The sequence below is a fragment of the Chiloscyllium punctatum genome, chromosome 27 (genome assembly GCF_047496795.1).
Source record: "Chiloscyllium punctatum isolate Juve2018m chromosome 27, sChiPun1.3, whole genome shotgun sequence".
Classification (NCBI taxonomy): domain Eukaryota; kingdom Metazoa; phylum Chordata; class Chondrichthyes; order Orectolobiformes; family Hemiscylliidae; genus Chiloscyllium; species Chiloscyllium punctatum.
Genome location: NC_092765.1, coordinates 32,749,091 through 32,769,200, shown reverse-complemented (window position 1 = coordinate 32,769,200; position 20,110 = coordinate 32,749,091). Strand labels below are relative to the sequence as shown.

The following is a 20,110-nucleotide window of genomic DNA, read 5'->3' as shown; positions in this document are numbered from 1 at the left end:
ATCTTAGAAATGACTGCCAGACTACTCTGACCCCTTGGCATTATGGTAGCCCACAAACCCACCAACACACTAAACCAGCAGCTAATGAACTTGAAAGACCCTATACAGATAATGAGCAAAACTAATGTCAGTTACAAAATACTGTGCAAGGACTATAACAAACACTACTTTGGACAAACAGGCAGAAAACTAGCCAGCAAGATACATGAACACCAGCTAGCCACAAAAAGACATGACCCTCTCTTACTAGTATCCTCACATATGGATGAGGGAAGGACACCACTTCGACTGGGACAATACATCCATCCTAGGACAAGCCATACAAAGGCATGCATGAGAATTCCTAAAAGCATGGCATTCCACCCAGAACTCTATCAACAAACACATCGAGTTAGACCCCATCTACCACCCCCTGAGAAAAGAAACAGGAAGTGACTTCACCACAGGAAAAACATCACCACAGGAGATGACATCACCAACCCAAAGAAACCCAAACATATAAATAGAAAGTAGGAATTTTCAGCATTGCTTCACATGTGAAGCAATGAGGTCCACTGAAGATGTTACCTAGTAAGGTAACGAAACGTCCAGAAATGAACCTTTCAGCTCAGCGAGCAAACCTACTTCCAAAACATAATTCAATAATAAGAATTTGTCTTTTTGGTTTGGGACATCTTCCTAATTAATTTTAATTGACTTCTAATCTAATAATCACAGATCAGTTGAAACGGATGAAACCCAGTGGGGAAATCTGTGGTAGCAAATATCAAGAAGTTTAATCTTTTCTTAATTCTGTGGGCATTCATGAAGTATGGCTTAAATGTGTTTTTGAGAGCCTGATGGTACCGCTCCAAAGCTGCCTGTGTCAGTGAATGATACACAGTTATTTCAACTGTATTATACCCAAACTGCTAATAATCTCCAGGAAAATATTCATTCACAATGAATTAAAGAAGTGTTAATGTTTCAATCAATACCTTAACTGGGCAGGTCCTTAAGGAATAACTTCTGGGATTTGGTTTGTCACTTCTGGAGTCATAAGAGTAGACTGACTTTGGTAATGGTCCAACATAATCTTCTAACACTTGACTGGTTCTTTAAAAACTGATGAGAGTATCAAAAGTGCTGGTTTAATTACATGTTGAGGTTTTCCTACTGACATGTTTACAGAACTACACATTTTTATGAAATCTTGGCCGTGTAAAATATCTATTTACCATTTGTGGTTGCATTTTCCATATTCTGATACATGAAGTTGCTTTGGCAGGATGTATTATTTGTAATGAACCTTTTGGTGAACTACTATCCATTGTCTGTGAGGCTGGCTCCACTTCCTCATCCAAACACATTTATAATATAATTGTAGGGAAGCTCTGCACGTTAGATGTGATGATGAATGACTTCTGCATTGAGAATCTACTGTCATGCATGGACTTCAGAGGTGCATGCAACAGCAAAGACATTACTGGGAAATGCTGCTATAAGAGCTGGTGCAGGTGGTTTGGGGGTATGGGGGCAGTAGAATGGAAGAGAGCAGTGAGATGTTACAGGCAATAGTGAGAGCAGTAGAGCATAAGCCTTCGTGGTAGGTAGGTGCAGGAGCAGAAGTACAAGGATTGTGATGTAGCAGGTGGTAGAACCTATTCTGCCAGAGCACATATGGTAACTGACTTCCTCCAGACCATGGGGACCACATTAATGCTAATAGCGACCTCTGAAGATGCTACCAGGTAAAAAAGGCATGGCCTCCTCATCCAGCACCAGGGGAAAAGAAGTCACCCTTCCTCTGCATGATTCCATCAACCAAAACCTCCAGGACCCCATTTTCACAGCAGGGCATCAATTTCCTCCTGCCTGCCACATTTAGAGAAAAGGTCACAAACCATGCACAGTAACTCTAGGCAGTCAGTTCCAAGATATCTGGTGAGTGACAAGTTCTTATGGCGAAGACAAGTGACACAATCAGGCTATCATTGAACAAAAAGGGTACCATGGGGAGTGGGAGGTAATGAGGTGAGTTTGGGTCAACAGAGTGAGAAATCTTGCTAGGCTTTATGGAGAGAAACCTTCGTGAAATTTAGCAAAGTTGACACAGCCAAAATATTGTAAAATTCAGCCCACTGAAACTTACAAACATTCTTAAAGCGCTAAACAGGTTAAATGCAGAAAAACTGTTGCTCCTGGTTGGCAGGTTTTTGAGGCGTGGAAGAATTTGGAACAAGGCACAGCATCGAAGAAAGGGGAAGACATTAAGGGCAGAGTTGAGGAGGAATTTCTTCATTCAGGTCAGTGAATCAGTGGAATTCCATCGAGTGAAGTCTCAGCTATTAAGAATGTTCAAATAATTGACAGATTTCTAGATATTAATAACATCAAGGTAGATGGGGATAGTGTAGGAAAACATTGTTGAGGTAGATGAAGAACCAATATCTGAATTAATCACACAGGTTTAAGCCGCTACGTGGCCAATACTTGCTCTTTCATTATTTTCGGGGTTGAAACATTTAAGTGGCACTTCAGGAATGAATTGCCATCCTTTGAGGGTCCTTGGGTTGCCATGCATCAACCCTGACGTTAGGTGGCAAGTTAATAGTACAAATGTAACAATTTCTTCAAATTCATGGTGAAGCTGATGACAAGTTCCCATTTTCATGAGGCTAGATTAGATTAGATTACTTACAGTGTGGAAACAGGCCCTTCGGCCCAACAAGTCCACTCCGCCCCGCCGAAGCGCAACCCACCCATACCCCTACATTTACCCCTTACTTAACACTATGGGCAATTTAGCGTGGCCAATGACAGAAAATCTGGTGAGTTGAAAGTCTTGAGGGTTCTTGACAAAGTATATGGAGAGAATTACTTTCAATGGCAAAAGGATTGAAAACCTCAATGCAGAGTTTTGGCAACATAACCAAATGGTGACTGGAGGAGAACTTTTTTTTAATTGCGCCAAGTGGTTAGTATCCAGAATGCACCTTCTAAAAGGTTGTTTTCGGAAGGTTCGACTGTGGCTTTACATAAGGAGTCAGATTTGCACTTAAGGGGGAAGGAAAACTGCAAGTTTATGGAAAAAGGGCAAGAGAGTGGAGTTAGCGTGGGTCTGACAGGCTGAATAGCTTTGGTGCAGCGGGAAGTTATGATGCTATCACCCTAGAGGAATGCAAACTGGCCAGCAATTTACAACAATGGCATGCCCTTTCTGTAAATTGCTGTATTCTGTATTTACACCCTAACAGAACACCCATTCACCGTTGTATTGCCATTAAATTCTGTACCCAGTTAAATGCTTCCACAAATATGTTGCAAACAGAACAAGTTTAAAATCAGATCTGAGGATAATAAAAAAGTCACAACGTTTCTTTATTAAATTGTGAAGAAAATGTCAGAAACAGATTTGTGGAAAGGTGACAATAAAAGTATAGGATGAAGAACTTGTTTTTAAACAAAGTACACTGCTTACTATACATTATATTGTTCATCAAATTTAAGCCTAATCTTAAAACTTAGCAAGTCCACTAACAAGAGATCTTTACTACCATCAAGAGTTTCTAGTTTCCTGGTCAGAATAGAAATTCTTCTTCCATACTTGTTTTTACAGACATAAAGCAAAATCCACAAGAAGTTACAAAATGTACCACTTTTGCAAAGCTAAATATTTCCATCAGATTTGATGTCAGGCATCACATTTTTTCTTTTATAGCCTTTTGAGTTTGATAAAAACTATGGACAACACAAGATACAGTCCTTGAATTAGTGAGGGGGAGAAGAGAATCTAGACAAAGCATCTTTGTTTCATGTCTTCAAAGTTCTGAAAGTTACATTTTAGAGCAACCCTTGTCGTTTCAAATCTTCATATGTTTTCTTGTTAACTACATTTCCACTTGAGTCTTCATATTCTTCCTGTAATTTAAGGATACAAATAAACGTTTAAAACACTGTCTTACTGAAAGCATTCTGCTTTTATTCTCAAAACGTTTATTGAGATTGCAAGTTAAATTCCACATTTCAGAAACTTTGTATAATACTTAAAAGCAAGTACAGCGCAATATGAATTTGGACCACAAAAGAATGACCATACTTACCATCTCAGTCACAGAATTCAACTCAGTTGGTAGCACTAACCAGTATCAAAAGTCAACTTCCATTCTCAATCCATTACTTGATCACATAGCCAAATACTAGCACTTCTCTGGAGCTCACTTTAAGAGGAGTCATTGTTTGGGCAATACGTTAAACCAAGGTGTCAGATTTATGCAAGAGATATCTCAGCTCAATGTGAGAGAGCAAGAGAAACTCTCCTGGTGTCTGGGCAAACCAAGTTTCAAGCATCACAGTCAGATTAACTAGCCATCCACCTAACTGCTCTTTACAAGTGCTTGCAAATCACTTGCTTTGCTTGTCTGTAATATATCCATAGTCATATGTGAAAAGTGCCACCTTGACTGTGCAGCATTTGGGGACATTCCAAGGACATCAAAAGGAACCATATTAAAAGCAAAGCTTTTAAAACTACTTTTGACTTCACTATATTTTACATTCAAATATTAAAAAAATGTTTTGCCACATTGAGAAACAGGATATGGACTATAGTGCAGATGGTACAAAAACACTATCGACTCACTAAGCAGATGGTTGCCCTGTTACACAAAGCTGGTCAACTCCAATTTCCCAAAGCCCAAGCGAATGCTGAATGAATATGGTGACAGGCACAAACATGTGCAGAAAGAAAGCAGTTTGTGGTTTAGTTAAGAAGCTAGAAATGCCAACTTTTTCCATCAGTTTTCAAAGACTGCATCATAGAATCCATACAGTGCAGAAAGAGACATTTCAGCCCATCAAGTCTGCACCAACCTTCCGAAGAACATCCACCCATACCCACACCCAAGTGCCCCAACCCCCCAACACAAATTCTCCTTGGCTAATCCACATGACCTGCCAATCCTCAGAGTACGGGGTAATTTAGCATGGCCAAAGCACCTAATCTGCACACCTCAGTGGGAGGAAACCAGAGCACCCTGCGGAACAGATGGTCACCCAAGGCTGAAATCAAACCCACGGGCCTGGCACTGTGAGCCACTGAGTTGGCAGACTGTCAATGAGCAAGTTTAGTAAAATTTGCAGAAGCTTTGAGTCATAAAGATTAGTGAGGATCAATTCAACTACCAAAGATCAATAAAGTGTACATCAGCAGATCTGAATAAAATCAACTGACTCAGTGTTTCAAATAGCTTAGGCCATTTAACAGGGGAGTGCTCTAAATCACAAACACTCATGTTAAATTAGAAGGTGAATGAGCATCAAAGTAGGAAATGCTTCCTGTAACAAATACCAAACATAAATGGTGAACTAGATTCAAAAACAAGCTGGTAAGCTAAGTAAGAACAAACAGCTGAATGTACTGCAGCTGCATTCATAACACAACAGGGTGGGAGGAAGCGACATTTTTTGAATAAGTGGGTTTTGTGAACAGATGATTTCTCAGACTGGCTACTACTCAGAAATTACATTGCCAGGAAATTATGAAAGTGCCTACAGTTTCCTAATTAGTAAAGATAGCTGGAATAGGCTGACACTGATTGCAGTGAAAGCAGCCAACCATTGGCAACAAGAAACTTTCAAACTAAAACAGGCATTGTACTGTACATGTTGCACGATATTGTGACAATTCTGAATATTGTTGAGGAAATATTGAGAACTGGGAATTTTCATAATTGTATAAAAAGACCCTTGTTGTACAGTGGTAGTGTCCCTGCTTCTTTCAAGTCTCCCTGCCCAGAAACTGTATAATGTAATCTCAAAAGGTTGATTCAAAAATACCTAGAATTATGTAAAAGTAACTGGCCTTTCTATTACAAGCTAGTTATCAAACTGTAGGCATGATGTTTTATTGAAGGATAAATATAACCTGAATTCTTTAGTGGAACATTCAAACATTGCGACCAACTTGCCTAAACAAAGACAATTTATTTGAATAAGCAGCTCACCTTCCCCAGCTTCACCTTTAACCTTTCCAATGCCCTCCAAGACATTTGTACTTCAAAATCTGATTATTGGGTATTAAACCCACTTACTGTTTCATTGTAACAGCAGTTATCATTTCTGTTCTAATTCCCTCCATGTCTGGATTTTGATCCGTGTTATATAATGTCCAATAATGTAAGTAACGATCATGTATTTTTTGATGCTGATTAGATATAGCGGCCTGCTATCTGTCGATTTGCTACCTGTGGATCTGTGCCCTTGCAAATTAGCCCCAGAACCAACCTCATTGTTTTCCCCCAGAGGCTTTGCATCGCACCAAAATGATTTAAAATGTCTCCAAAAGAGCTGGAGTACATATAGATGTATTCCTCTGCATGAGTAAAGTCATACACATAATTTTAACTAAATTATACAATGTGCTCAATAAGAATTAAAAGGAAAAAAAAGGCATCACAGCTCCCCTTAACGATATTTGTTACAAAAGCCAAACCAGCCACAAAGCCAGAAGAATACAAACCCAATGCCTCTTCCCCACTGCTATCTTGTTCTTAGCCTCCAACTCCTAGGTCAAACAGCTGTTATTTGTTAAATATCTGTAACTTCACCCTCCTCACCAGATTCACCTGTCTTGCTGCCAATGTCACAATCATTTTGAGCATGCCATACTACAATTGTTTTTAACTTTCTCAGTTACTCTTACTAAATGTGCATTTCCACGCTAATTTTTTAAAAAAGTAGCATATTCCTTTTAGGTATTTAAACATTATGGGGCATACATAGGTTATTTGGAGATGTATTGGGTACATTGGAGAAGGCCTTTGTGGTATCTACATTGGTTATCAGAGGAAGTCCATGGCCTCTTACTCGTGGATAATGGGGACTGAGTGTACATCATAAATTTCTACTGTTTTCAGTTGAGTTCTCCTGCTTGCATCATTACATAACTCAGTGCTGGGCCATCCTCAACCACTTTGAAAGCAGAACTAGCAGCAAGTAGACTCAGTAAGTAATATGCTTCATTTGCCCCTCAAACAGCTCATTTACATAAAATTACCTCTGTGTCGGGTTGCCATCTCTCTGCGGCCTTCGAGTGCTTCAGTTTCGCCCACACTAATTGGAAAAAGAAATTTATTATTGTTCCTGTCCAAATAGAACAGTAGCATGAAGTATTTCTGCTCAACCAGTCACAAAAAAATACTAAACTGTCTGAAGTCAAAGCTTGTTCAAATGCATGCAACTTGTTGTTGGACTTAAATGTTAAATTAAATATGGAATGGGAACAGGTAGCACAATGATTCAAATTAATCACTGACAAGCAAATAAAATTAGCAGTGTTATTGTTTCAGCAGAAAACTTCATATCCACCAAAAATGAACAAATGAATCTAGTGTTTTTCAAGTCTGTTCCTCTGACTAGCTTTCAAAATGGCTGCCCTCATCATGCATTTTCACAGTGGAATTTATGCGTTTTGTACTCTGCGACTGATTAGGTACCAGAAATAACAAATAGACAAAAATGGAGAAGCTGGATTTTAAGAACATCAAAAACAGCCAGTCAATGATTTGAGGACAAAAACGAGAAAAGAAATTCTACCATTTATTTCTTGAATGCATTTGCCATTCTGGGTGAATGGTGAAGAATCAAAATATTAAGTCGCAATTAGGATTAGAATACAAGGGATAGGAAAGGGAGGGTTAGCTTTTGTTTTGAAAAAGACAATTTAATCAGCAAATTTAATGAAAAAGAATTTAGAAAGATGGAATATAATTTTAAAATTAAAATTCCAAAAATTCCACATAACAGACAGATTAAACAAACTTCCATCTCAATTGTTATGACCTGTTAAATCACAGTATGGATTTAACCAACAACTTCCCAGTTTCAAGCAGCTCAGTACCCATCTCACACAATGCTAACCCCAGCAGGGAATGCAAGGCCCTGGTGAAATGAGTGTTTAAAAAGAAGTGCAGTGAAGAGGAAAGTCTTATGACTGTGCAGCAGCATTTCAAAACAGGGTTTACTTTGGTGAGATGCAGTGTCCCAAATTGACAAATCTAAGACGACCATTTCAATTGTTGCTACTACAATTTAGTGATTTCTGAGACTGTGTGTTAATTAGAAAGGAATGTGAACTCTTGTTTGTCAATAATCTGCATGCAAGAACACAAAATTGCAGAGCAAAAAGGATTAGAAAGAAGGACCACAAGTGAACTTTGTTGAAGGAATGAAACTAAATTATTTGACAATTTTTAAAACATATAATTCACGTGTAGCATATCTTCCAATTTCTCAATTATTTATTTTCAGGAGTTTAGGATTTAAGGTAGAAAAATAATTAGATAGTAGATTAGTACCCAGAGTACATTTCTGAAATACTACATTGCTCTTATATTTTCTAATGCAAGTTCTAAGAAGCTGCTTGTCACTTGTTTCCTTCTTGGATTGTTGAAAAGTAGAAAATTAAAAAGGCTGTCTGTAAAAGAAACTTTGCTGTTAACTATTGGCTTAGACAAATATAAAGCATCTTTTCAATAACCTGTAATGATTATAAAGGACCAATGTTCCATTTCTTTCTGAAACTTGTTTTATAAGTTGTGATACTTGGAAATATTTGCAATATTGGAAAATCAATAATCCACAGAACAAATGGACAGATGTACCAATAAGCAGCGTGAATCATTAACTTGCCTTTTCATTCTAGATGCTGATGGATCTGATGCATATTTCCAGTATTCCCATGGTTTTAAATATGCTTTGGGTATAGCAGCTGCATTCTTGCTAAAAATTATCTGACCGTTATGGATGTTGGATGGTAAAACTATAAAAGGCTACAGAAAGTAATAACTCTGTACAATTGTTAACATATTTCAATTTAAAAGGTCTATTAATTTTAGGCAAAGTACCGAATTGCAAAAATCACAAAAAAATTCCACTCATTTGAAGCAATGCCTCTGTAATCACAGCCTCTGGTAAAGACAAAGACTCAGTATGATTTGTCTGATATTGGTGGCTATTCAGGATTAATACAACCAGTGTAAGCAGTGATAAATGATTAATAATTGTTCTAGGAAATACTTTAAACTAGTGAAGGTTCACCTGCGATTTTTTTTTAAAACCAGTATTTGATAGAAGAATACTTACAGGATACAGCGTCCTCAATTTGGGTGACATTTGCAAAATGTGCCGTGTTAGGGATTCCAAGACACCTCATGCCATGGGCATGGCGCCATTCCTAGAAATTGTACAAGAAAATTCACATATTTGGTAAGTAATTGAGGAAACTTGAGCAAACCTAAAACTATCTACATCATGCCATTAACTGAATAGCAGCTGGCTGTGATTTGGTTAGCAGTTCGGTTTTAAAAGTGCATTACAATTTATTCAATCATATCAATATCAGTGGTACTGATATTAAAAATCAGACTGTGATAATGCATCATTGTAAAGGTACAGTAATCCCATGTCTTTGTGATCCTTGCAGCCAAGATTTCTTAATCTCTTTTTTAAGAAATCATTCATTGAAATATAGACATTGCCTGCCGGGCCAGCATTTGTTGTCCATCCTAAATTGCCTTGAGAAATGGTAGCGAGCTCCCGTTTTGAACTGCTTTGTACCTGTGCTGGAGGTAGACACAATGCCATTAGGGAGGCTGTTCCCATCAGGATGGTGAGCAGCTTGGCGTGTTTCCATGTATCTGCCACCCTTGTCATTCTAACTTGTTATATTCATGGGTTTGAAAGGTACTGTCTAAGGAGCTGTGGTGATTTTTCTTTGTGGTGCATATTGTAGATGTACACACTGCTGCTACTGTGCATTGCTGTTATGGATCTGGTGCCAGTTAAGTGGGCTGCTTTATCCTGAATAGTGTAAAAATTCCTGACTGTTATTGGACTTGCAATCATTCAGGCAAGTATTGAGTATTCGATGAACTCCTTACTTGCACTGTGTAAATGGTGGACAGATTTTGGGGCATCAGGTGGTGTGTTACTCACTGCAGGATTCCTAGCATCTTGTGGCCACAGTCAATATAAAGTGAGCGCAGTTCAGTCTTTGGCCATTGGTGGTTCCCTGGATGCAATGGGAGATTAAGTGATGGTAATCACATTGAATGTTGAGGATGGTTAGAATCCCCTTTGTTCGAGATTATCATTACTTGATAATATATGGCACAAATGTCAACCCAAGAGATAGATATTGTCCAGGTCTTGCTGCATTTGGAAACAGGTTTCTTCAGTATCTCAGGAGTTGTAAATGATACTGACAATTGTGCAATCATCAGTGACCTTGGGATGGAGGGAAAGTCATTGATGAAGCAGCTGAAGATGGCTGGGCCTACGATACTGCTTTAAGAACACCATTTGTCCCTTCGAGCCTACTCTGTCATTCAATAGGATTTTGACCAATCCTCTAATTTAAACCCTTATTCCATTTCTCTCCATATGTCCTTGATGCCTTTAATATTAAAACTAATTCCCAGTGTCAGCCAAAATCAACTTTGCAGCACTCTGATAATTATATCAGACTAAAACTGCATATAATACCAAGGCCTTGTATAACTGCAATAAAACATCCCTACTTCTGAACTCAATCCTCTTGCAGTGAAATCAGACGTTTTGCCTTCCAAATTGTTTACTATACCTGCCTGTTCACTTTCATTGACTGGTGTACAAGGATATTGAGATCCTTTTGTACATCCATCTTTCCTAATACGTCACTGTTCAAATAATACTCCGCCTTTTGGATTTTCACAACAAAGTATAAAACTTTACATTTATCCACATGACACTTCATTGACCATTGTTGCCTACACACTGCAAAATCACCCCATTTGGTGATTTGGTTAGCAGTTCGGTTTTAAAAGTGCATTACAATTTATTCAATCATATCAATATCAGTGGTACTGAAAAATCACCCCAAAGCCTCCTTGTGCCTGCTTCAAGTTACAATCCCACCTAGTTTTCTGCCATCAATAGATCTGGAAATATTGCATTTGATTCCCTCATCCAAATTATTTATTAAGTCAGAAGTCACATGACACCAGATTATAGTCCAACAGATTTATTTAAAATTACAAGCTTTCAAGGGCTGCTCCTTTGTTAGGTGTTTTTGTAACTTTACCTGATGAAAGTGAAGCGCTCCAAAAGCTTGTGATTTTAAATAAACCTGTTGGACTATAAAAATGGTGTCTTCTGACTTTGCCCACACCACTCCAATTCCGGTATCTTACTTCAAATTATTTACAGATTCTGTGAATAGATGGGGCCCAAGCACTGATCTCTCCAGGACACCACAAGCCACTGCCTGCTACCCAGCAAAAGACTGGTTCATTCTCACTCTGCTTCAGGTCTGTAACCAATTTTCAATTCATACTAGTATATAACCCCCAACCTTGTGTACTTTAGGTTTGCCTCCTAGCCTCTTATGTGCTACCTTAAGAAATCCAAATAAACATCCACTGGTTCTCTGCTTATCTATTCCACTAGTTACAGCTCCAGTGCATAAGTTAAGTATGATTTTCTGTTCATAAACCTGTGTTGACTTTGTCTAATCCCTTTAAGGCTTTCTAAGTGCTGTGTTATCAAGTCTTTTGTAATAAGCCTTAGCATTCTCCTTCCAATTATGTTAAGATAACTGATCGGTAATTTTGTTTGTCTCTCTTTCTCTCTCTTCAATATTGAATAATGGGGTTAGATTTGTAACACACTAACATTTGCAGAGATGTACTGGGGTTGAGATAATTGAGCTCAAATAACTACAACTATCTTCCTTTGTGCTAGGTATGACTCCAACTAGACCAGACCAGACCAGACCAGACCCCGTTGCTCCCATCCCCTCCAATTCCTTTGTGCAGACGGTGATGCATGAGTTGTGAGAGGAAGTGGTGGAGGCTGGTACAATTACAACATTTAAAAGGTCTCTGGATAGGTTAACGAACAGGAAGAGTCAAATGCGGCTAATATATCAAGGGTAGTCACTCTCCCCTCACTTCTGAAATTTAGCTCTTTTGTCCAAATTTGGGTTAAACTATTGAGATCAGGAGCTGAGTGGCCCAGGCAGAACCCAAACTAAGCATCAGCGAGCAGATTATTTGCTAAGCTGGTGCTGCTGAATAAAATTGTTGTTGACACATATCCTTACTTTACTGACTATCAAAAGTAGACTGATGGAGCTCCACATAACTGCAAAGCAGAGACAAGGCACCTTCCCATGGGTCTACGTTCTCTGAGCTCGTGACAAAACATACTCATGACTAAATTAATTGCAACCTCCATATGATTGATTTTAGATTAGATTCCCTACAGTGTGGAAACAGGCCCTTTCCTCCAACCAGTCCACACTGACTGTCTGAAGAGTAACCCACCCAGACCCATTTTCCTCTGACTAATGCACCGAACACTATGGGCAATTTAGCCTGGCCAAATCACCTGACCTGCACATCTTTGGATTGTGGGAGGAAACCGAAGCACCCAGAGGAAACCCACACAGACACGGGGAGAACATGCAACTCCACACAGACAGTTGCCAGAGGTGGGAATTGAACCTGGGACCCTGGTGCTGCCAATTTATGCCACGTTGCTACAGAAAGTGGGGACTAAAGTCACTCCCACAGAGTTTAGAGCACATGCAGAGAGTCTAGAAGCAATTTGTTTTCTCCTTGGCCTCTTAGCTCTAACTGGAACCTTGTTTAAGAAAAGGCTATAAGGAAAATTACAATTCAGATAGACTGTCACCTTCAGAATAAAACCATTAAGATCCCAGATATGCAAATCCCCATTCAAGGCACAACAAGCAGAAGTTTCCCAAAGTGTCAGGGGAAGAGGTCTGCATGGGAGTGGTCCAAGAAACCTTGGTATTTCACCAGAAGCCAATGAAAAATAGAATTAAAAAACATAATAGTTAGTCCCTTGTTCGGGAGTTAGTGTACAGCACAGGAGAGGGAAAATATAACCAGTTTAAAGAAAACCTTCAGAGGTCAATAGTTTCCATGTTAAGTTCATTATTCTTACAGCAAAATGGCGCTGGAATGCTTTGGGTCCTCTGTATGTATAATTTCCACAGATTTCACAATTATAGTTGATGTTCAAACCATGCAGCTTGTACAACCAATATGGAATGGGCTGAAACGGAAAGTATAGAGTCACAACAAACCAAAATGATAAAAATACAATGCAAAATAATACATATTGAATTATAAATTCATTAGCTCTGCCATCTGCTGGTGGTCTGTAACATTGCTGGTTGCTGAATCCTACAAGTGGCAAATAATTTCTAAAGCATATTGAAATATCAACATGTCATACTAAACACATAGCTTTTGATATTTAATTGTATTAGATATGCCACAATGTCATGACAAAACTTTTGAGCTTTCAAACTACAATATTGAGAAGAAAGGGTTACATGTGACTTTTAAGGAACTTTATTTCTAAAGGACTTGAACACAAAGTTGTAGAATTATAGAAAATCCTGGGAGACCCCACTTGGAGTACAGAGAGAAAACCTGGACACCACATCTTGGGAAAGATATACTGGCCTGGAGGAGTACTATATAGTTTTACAAGAAAGATACCTGGACTTCAGGGCTTAGGTTATGAGGCTAGACTATAAAAATTAGGCCTGTTAGCTCTAGAATTTTGATGGTTAAGGCATGATCTGATCGCAGTCTTCAAGATAACAACAGGAAAAGACAGTAGATAAGATAAATTATTTCCATTGGTTAGAGTTTCTAGAACTACAGGACATAGTGTGAGAATTAGGGCCAGACCATTCAGGCGAGATGTTAGGAAGCACTTTTATATATAAAGAGGGGAAGATGTTTGGAACTAATTTCCACAAATGGCAGTGGATGTCAGATCAGTTGTTAATTCTAAATCTGAGATAATTAATTTTTTATTCAAAGGTATTAAGGGATATGGGACAAAGGCAGGTAGATGGGGTTAGACCACAGATCAGCCACAATCCCATTAAATAGCAGAACAGGTTTGAAGGCTGAATGGCCTACTCCTGTTCCCAAGTTCCTAATACTAGGAATCCGTGCCAGGCATTCTGGATCAGACTTCAGTGTTCATCTTCAGGAATGCAATACCTGGTCTTTAGCCCCTGTTTCCTTGAAAAAAAGCATAAATTTACTTTCCTTTTTTGGATCCTACCTTCGAAGATGATTGACTACTCAAGGGCTTACTGTACTTAGAGTACACTTACTTTGCTCTGCGCAGTACTGAATTTCAAGGGTGAGGAGGAACACTCCTCATTGATCAATTATCAGGTCCTATTATGAAATAGAAAATATACTATGGTTCGACATTTTTACAGTGATTTACTCCCTCTTTCCACTAAGTAATTCCTAACTTTTTGAGATATAGATTTAACTAAGCGCCATTATTTAATCAAATTTCATAAACATGTTTTGATTGCAACCATGAGCATATATGGAGAGATAAAAGGACAGCAGAACTAGGTATACAGATTAAAATGGGATTCACTAGAACCTCCGAAGTCAAAATTAAAATTCAGCTCCTACAACATTCTATTGGTTTAATATTTAATCATCAAGCGTGATCATTGACCGTTTTCCTTTAAGCTCACCTTGCCATCCCAACCCAATGGCAAATTCTTGGGATTGTAGATTATTTCATTTTCCTCATCTTCACTTTCACTCTCACTGACATGCTCCTCTTCCTCCTCCTCTCGTTCTTCACCAGTCCGAGCTTGCTTGCGTTGTACATTTTCTCGGGTTAGCTGTCTCTGTTCCTGTCGAGCAGATTTTTAAAAAAAAAGTAAATCAACAATCAAAAGGACCACAAGTACATGACTGCATCAAAATAAATACAAAACCAATTAGGGCACAATTCACAATGCTGAGAATAGGGAACTAGTTTTTGATTGTACAGATTCTATAATCATCATTAGCAATGGACTGATTTTTTTTGGCAGCATTCTAAACAACAGAAAGTTTGCAGACAGATATGGAATCTTTATGCGACTTTTTTTTGACAATGGGAGATAACTCCATGTAACAAATTGCATGCTCATAATAAGTACATCACTTGTTTATTTTCACTGCAAAAGAATCAAAAACCTTGTTCTTCTAAAGAACGACAGAAATATTTACCCATTTGCCTTCACATCAAAATACTGAAGTACCATTTTACCACTGCCAAGATTTCTCCAAATTTTTGCACTGTAATATAAAGTGTTCAAAAACAAACACACTCTTTTGATATAGATAAATCTATTTAAACTTTGAGTCAGTGAATACATTTTCTGTAAGTTTGATGGGATCTATAATTTCACACAAAATTTTAAAAATTTCTTTGCAATAAATGATTAAGAAGTCTTACACAATCCTCTTGAAAACAGGTTACTCTTAAGAATGTACACAGAGGGCAGTGAAGACTACTGACAGCCAGACAATAACATTTTGATAGCTGCACTTCTGGGATTTAAAATTCTTCTTCTTAAAGATTAGCTTTGCTGATCTCTCAAATACAGACAACAGATAGGTCGCACCTTCACAGGACTGGAACCAAATATCCTTACAGAGAGGTTCACTGGTGGTCAGGAGCGTTTAGATTAAATCAGCAGGGAGATGAACACCAGTATAGTGAAGTAGCAAAGACGAATAAAGCACATAAATAATAAGGGTATTAGATAGTATTAGAGAGGGAACTAGCCCCACATAAGAAGCTGACAAAGGAGGACTAAAAGCACAGGTTTACAACACATATATGTCAGTGTACAATCGATGGTGACTACTTAGATAAAACACTGGCTAGGGATATAGTTTCACGGTGAAAACGAGGACTGCAGATGCTGGAGATTAGAGTCGAGAGTGTGGTGCTAGAAAAGCACAGCAGGTCAGGCAGCATCCGAGGAACAGGATGAAGGGCTTTTGCCCGAAACGTCGATTTTGCTGCCCCTTGGATGCTGCCTGACCTGCTGTGCTTTTCCAGCACCACACTCTCGACATAGTTCCAAGGTGTCTGTAGAGAGGGGGCCCTGGGGATCCAAAGATGCAGATCCTTGAAGGTGGCAGGGCATTATGAAAGTAATTAGCAAAGTACGAAATCTGAGGTTTCATAAGTAAGGCACAAATAATAAAGCAGTTAGCTGAATCTTTAAGCAGCTCTAGTTGAGCTACAACTATAATGTTCAGTCTAGTCACCAATCTTAAGGATGGAGATAAGGTTCTTTGGGGGTTTGAGGCATAATAATTCCAGGGATCAGGCATTTTATATACACAAGGTTAGTCCAGAGAAACTGCCATTGCTCTCCTTGCTGCAAAGGAGGTTGAGGAGAGATTTCATAAAATTGCACAAGATTATGGCAGTTTTAAATAAGGTAGACAAAGAAAAGGATTTCCATGAGCAGATGGTATAAATGTGAAGGGACAGAAAGTTAAGCTTTATTTGAGGTGAGGAAGAACCTGCCTTGTGCGTAGGAATAAAAGGAGGCCATTCAGCCCGTCAAGCCTGCCTCACCATACACAATGGCCATGACTAAATGAACACTTTAATGCCTTTTACTCCACCTTCATTCCCATAAATCTGTTAATCAGAAACCCATCACTATCTTCTTCAAACGTACTCAAAAAACTGAGCCGGTTCTTTGTGGTAGAGAGTTCTAATGGTTCACAACTGAGTAAAATAATCTCATCTTAGATTCAAGTGGCATCTCCCTTGTTTTGAACGGTGCTCCCTGATATTAGACTCTCCAACCAGGGAAGCATCTTGCCTAGATCCACCCAGGCTTTGCCTTAATGTATTTTGTAGGTTTCAATGCGATGGTCGCTTATTCCTGGAAACTCTATATGGAATACAGGGCCCGATTTGCCAAGTCTCTCTTCATTGGAAGTCTGCATCATCCTGGGAACAGGTTTGATAAACCTTTGATGCACTCCTGTGGCCATAATATCTTTACTGAGATAAGGAGAAAAAAAACTGCACCCCGTACAGTACTCCAGGTGTGGTGTAACCAAGCTATTAAGCAACTGAAGCAAGACTTCACTACTCCTGTATTCAAATCTTCTTTCAATAATGGGCCACATTCCATTAGCCTTGCTAATAGATTGCTGTATCTGCATATTAGTTCTCAGTGACTTATTGACAAGGTCACCCAGGTGCGTTTGTGCCCCTACACTTTTCATGCTTTATCACTTAAGAAATGCTCTGCACGTGTGCTTCTCCTAACAAAGTAATTAAGCTCTCAGTTTTGCAGATGATGTTCCAACTGCCATGTTCTTGCCCAATCACTAAGCCTGTTCAAATCCTCCTTCAGCCACTTTGCACCTTCCTCACAACATACATCTCCACTCAGCTTTATATCATCTGCAAATCTGAAAGGATTACATTTAGTCTCAACCTCCAAATTATTGATATATATGGTGAACAACTGGGACCCCAAGAACAGTATCCCACTAGTCTCAGCCTGCCAGCGTGAGAATGACCCACTTACTCCTACTCTTGGTTTTCCGTTTCTTCACCAATCATTAATCCATGCCAGTACACTCCATCTTATTCCACATGCATTAATCTTTCTTTATCAAAAGGCTTCTGGAAACCTAAGCATACATATAAAGGCTCTCCTTTATAAATTTTATTAGTAATATCTTCAAAAAACCGCACTCATTCAATTTATCTCAGAAGAAACAGAGACATACCCTTGAGCCATTAACAACTCTACTCAGCCAGATACTCAGACATATATAACTGAGTTATGGTGTCTCATCCTCCAATAATTGTGTCTTGGTACAAGTCCCACATCACTGGCCATCTTTTACACAGCAGAACAAAAAAAAATATCCCTCTCTGAAAAACAGCAATGACTATGTGCCTGAACACTCAGATAATGTAGCAACAGTAAACTAACTACATCTGTAGACTTCAACTGATGAATAAACTGTAGCCGATTCCGCAGTATTATCCCCTAACAGAGTTTATGGATTACTTATGGAATATAGAATAGTTAGCTTGCAAAAATATAAACATAACGCAAGTAGGTTGTTACTATGAGAACAAACGATTGAAAGTAACATCTATGTATAGTAATTCATCTTGTATTATATACTCGTGGATCTCACTTTATCTACAGCAATGTGAATGGGTGGTTTGATAAGGGCAAGAATATTAATCTACATAATCCACAATAATTCTGTTCAGGTGAAGATTTCTTTCTTTGAAGTTACAATGGCAAACCGTAGATTGGAGAAAGGTTAATTGACATTCGGTCAGGAAATTTTGCAAATTTAAATGTGCTTGGCAATTTCAGGCTTCGGTTAGAAATGCATATGACAAATATCTTTAAAAAAACCTGTTTAGTATCAGCAAGTGTGTGTGAAATGCTGTTTTAGTAAATTCCTCATAATCTCCCTCTGGCATGGCTTATGGCAAGTCAAATATTACATTGTTTTGAGAGGTAATTTAGAATGATCAGTGTTAACAGCTTGGACAAATAACTTGCAAAAAACCAGTGCTGAGACATAGAGAGACAAGTGCTTTCTGACTGAATATTCATCAGAAACCAACAGAGGAAATTAAAATAGTTATCCTTGTGTGTTACAGAACATTTTTGCCCATTATAATTAGAAACAATTGTTAGCATTGCTGCATCAGTCAAATCGTTTTACTTTAATCATCATTTCCAATTTCTCAGCAATTCTCAAACAAAATACAGCTGCTGTAATTATCTCCTGCTACCTGGGGCACCTTTTTGCATTCCATCTTGTTCCAAAGTGAAAAAAAGTATTTAAAGCTTGTGCCACCCCTGAATCTGTCAGAAATCATTTGAGCCAAGTTTCAAGTAATTTGGGAACAACCAGCTTAACTACTGTTAAAGGCAAACAAAATTCAAGCCTCAATTTCGGTTGGAGAAAATGTAACAAAATTGTTTTTAAATGTGCAATGAAAAGTATACTCATGCTCAATTGTTCCACTTGTACTGTGTCTCAGAGCTTTACAAAAAAAGTAAGCACTTAATAACAATTTTCTTGTGAAATTTTACCTCAAGTTTAAAATTTATATTCTGGCTTGTTTTCAAATCATTTGGAAAAACAAGACAATAAATCTTAGCAAAGGAAGAGATTCTTAATAGTTACATCAAGTTAATGCCAATGAACATATAGATGCTCTTTCCCTTGTAGGAACAGGCAGTGCTGGTAACTCTGTTTAGCTGACACAGTGCTCTCTCTGAGAGAAGTATCAACTTCAAGCTTACTATGCTTTAGAGTACTACAGCTTTGTGCCAAAACATTTTATGGAACTTAACTAATTAAATCATTTTTTTAATAAAATTGACAGATTTTGTTTATAGGTCATTAAGAGCTCATATTTATTGCCATTTCTGAATAAGATATTGAAGTCAGTAAGTGCAATTGTAACATAAAACGTGCATGTTAAGGACTGTCAATCTAAGCACAGCATATTCCTGTGATGCAAGTGCTCCAGTTCATTACAACAGTGGTGGTAAGAGCAGATTCTTTCACTATAATTCACAGCATCTGTATTTTCCATGAATATACTAAATTAAATCTTTTATGCAAGGTACACCAAAATAACACTCTACGGGTCTTCTGGAATAAAAGCCAGTATCTGCTGCGACAAAACTAAACAAGTAATCAACTTTAGTTTGAAACAATGACCATTATAAAATCTATGCCTGTCTAACCAAATGGGTCAACCGACAAGTAACAATCTCAGAAACTCACCCCAAGGATTTCTATGTATTCATACACTTGAGCTTCAAGAAAAGCAATTTCTTTGTTGCGTTCCGAGTCCCTGCAGTGGTAGTGGAAGAAAAAATTAATGAACTGTTTTGAAATATATTAATTCCATATAGGAAGGCATTACCTTTAGGCTTTCATGCTACAGAACACACAACAGCTTAAGACATAGGAGCAAAATTAGGCTAATCAGTTCATCAAGTCTACTTGTCATTTAATGAGATCATGACTGATCTGAAAATCTTAAACTCCACTTTCCTGCCTTATCCTCATAACCTTCAATTCCCAGACTAGTTAAAATCTATCCACCTTAGCCTTGAAAATACTCAACTGCCCACTGACAATGGTCTCACAGGAAAAAAAACCCTTCCCTCTGTCTTAAATGGGCAACTCTTATTCTGAGGTTATGA

The 20,110-nt window shown here is 38.3% G+C and overlaps 1 protein-coding gene across 1 annotated transcript in view; it reads right to left on the bottom strand.

The window, feature by feature from the left end:
* Window positions 1-3,330: 3,330 nt before the first annotated feature.
* Window positions 3,331-20,110, bottom strand: part of sf3a3 (splicing factor 3a, subunit 3) — a 35,878-nt gene continuing 19,098 nt past the window's right edge. The window contains exons 12-17 of the mRNA XM_072548490.1: window positions 19,686-19,755; window positions 14,570-14,734; window positions 12,991-13,101; window positions 9,124-9,214; window positions 7,037-7,092; window positions 3,331-3,900 (exon numbers count right to left, since the gene is read on the bottom strand). Coding sequence (XP_072404591.1) covers window positions 3,823-3,900; window positions 7,037-7,092; window positions 9,124-9,214; window positions 12,991-13,101; window positions 14,570-14,734; window positions 19,686-19,755 — 571 coding nt within the window. The 3' untranslated portion in view covers window positions 3,331-3,822. The remainder of the gene's footprint in view (window positions 3,901-7,036; window positions 7,093-9,123; window positions 9,215-12,990; window positions 13,102-14,569; window positions 14,735-19,685; window positions 19,756-20,110) is intronic.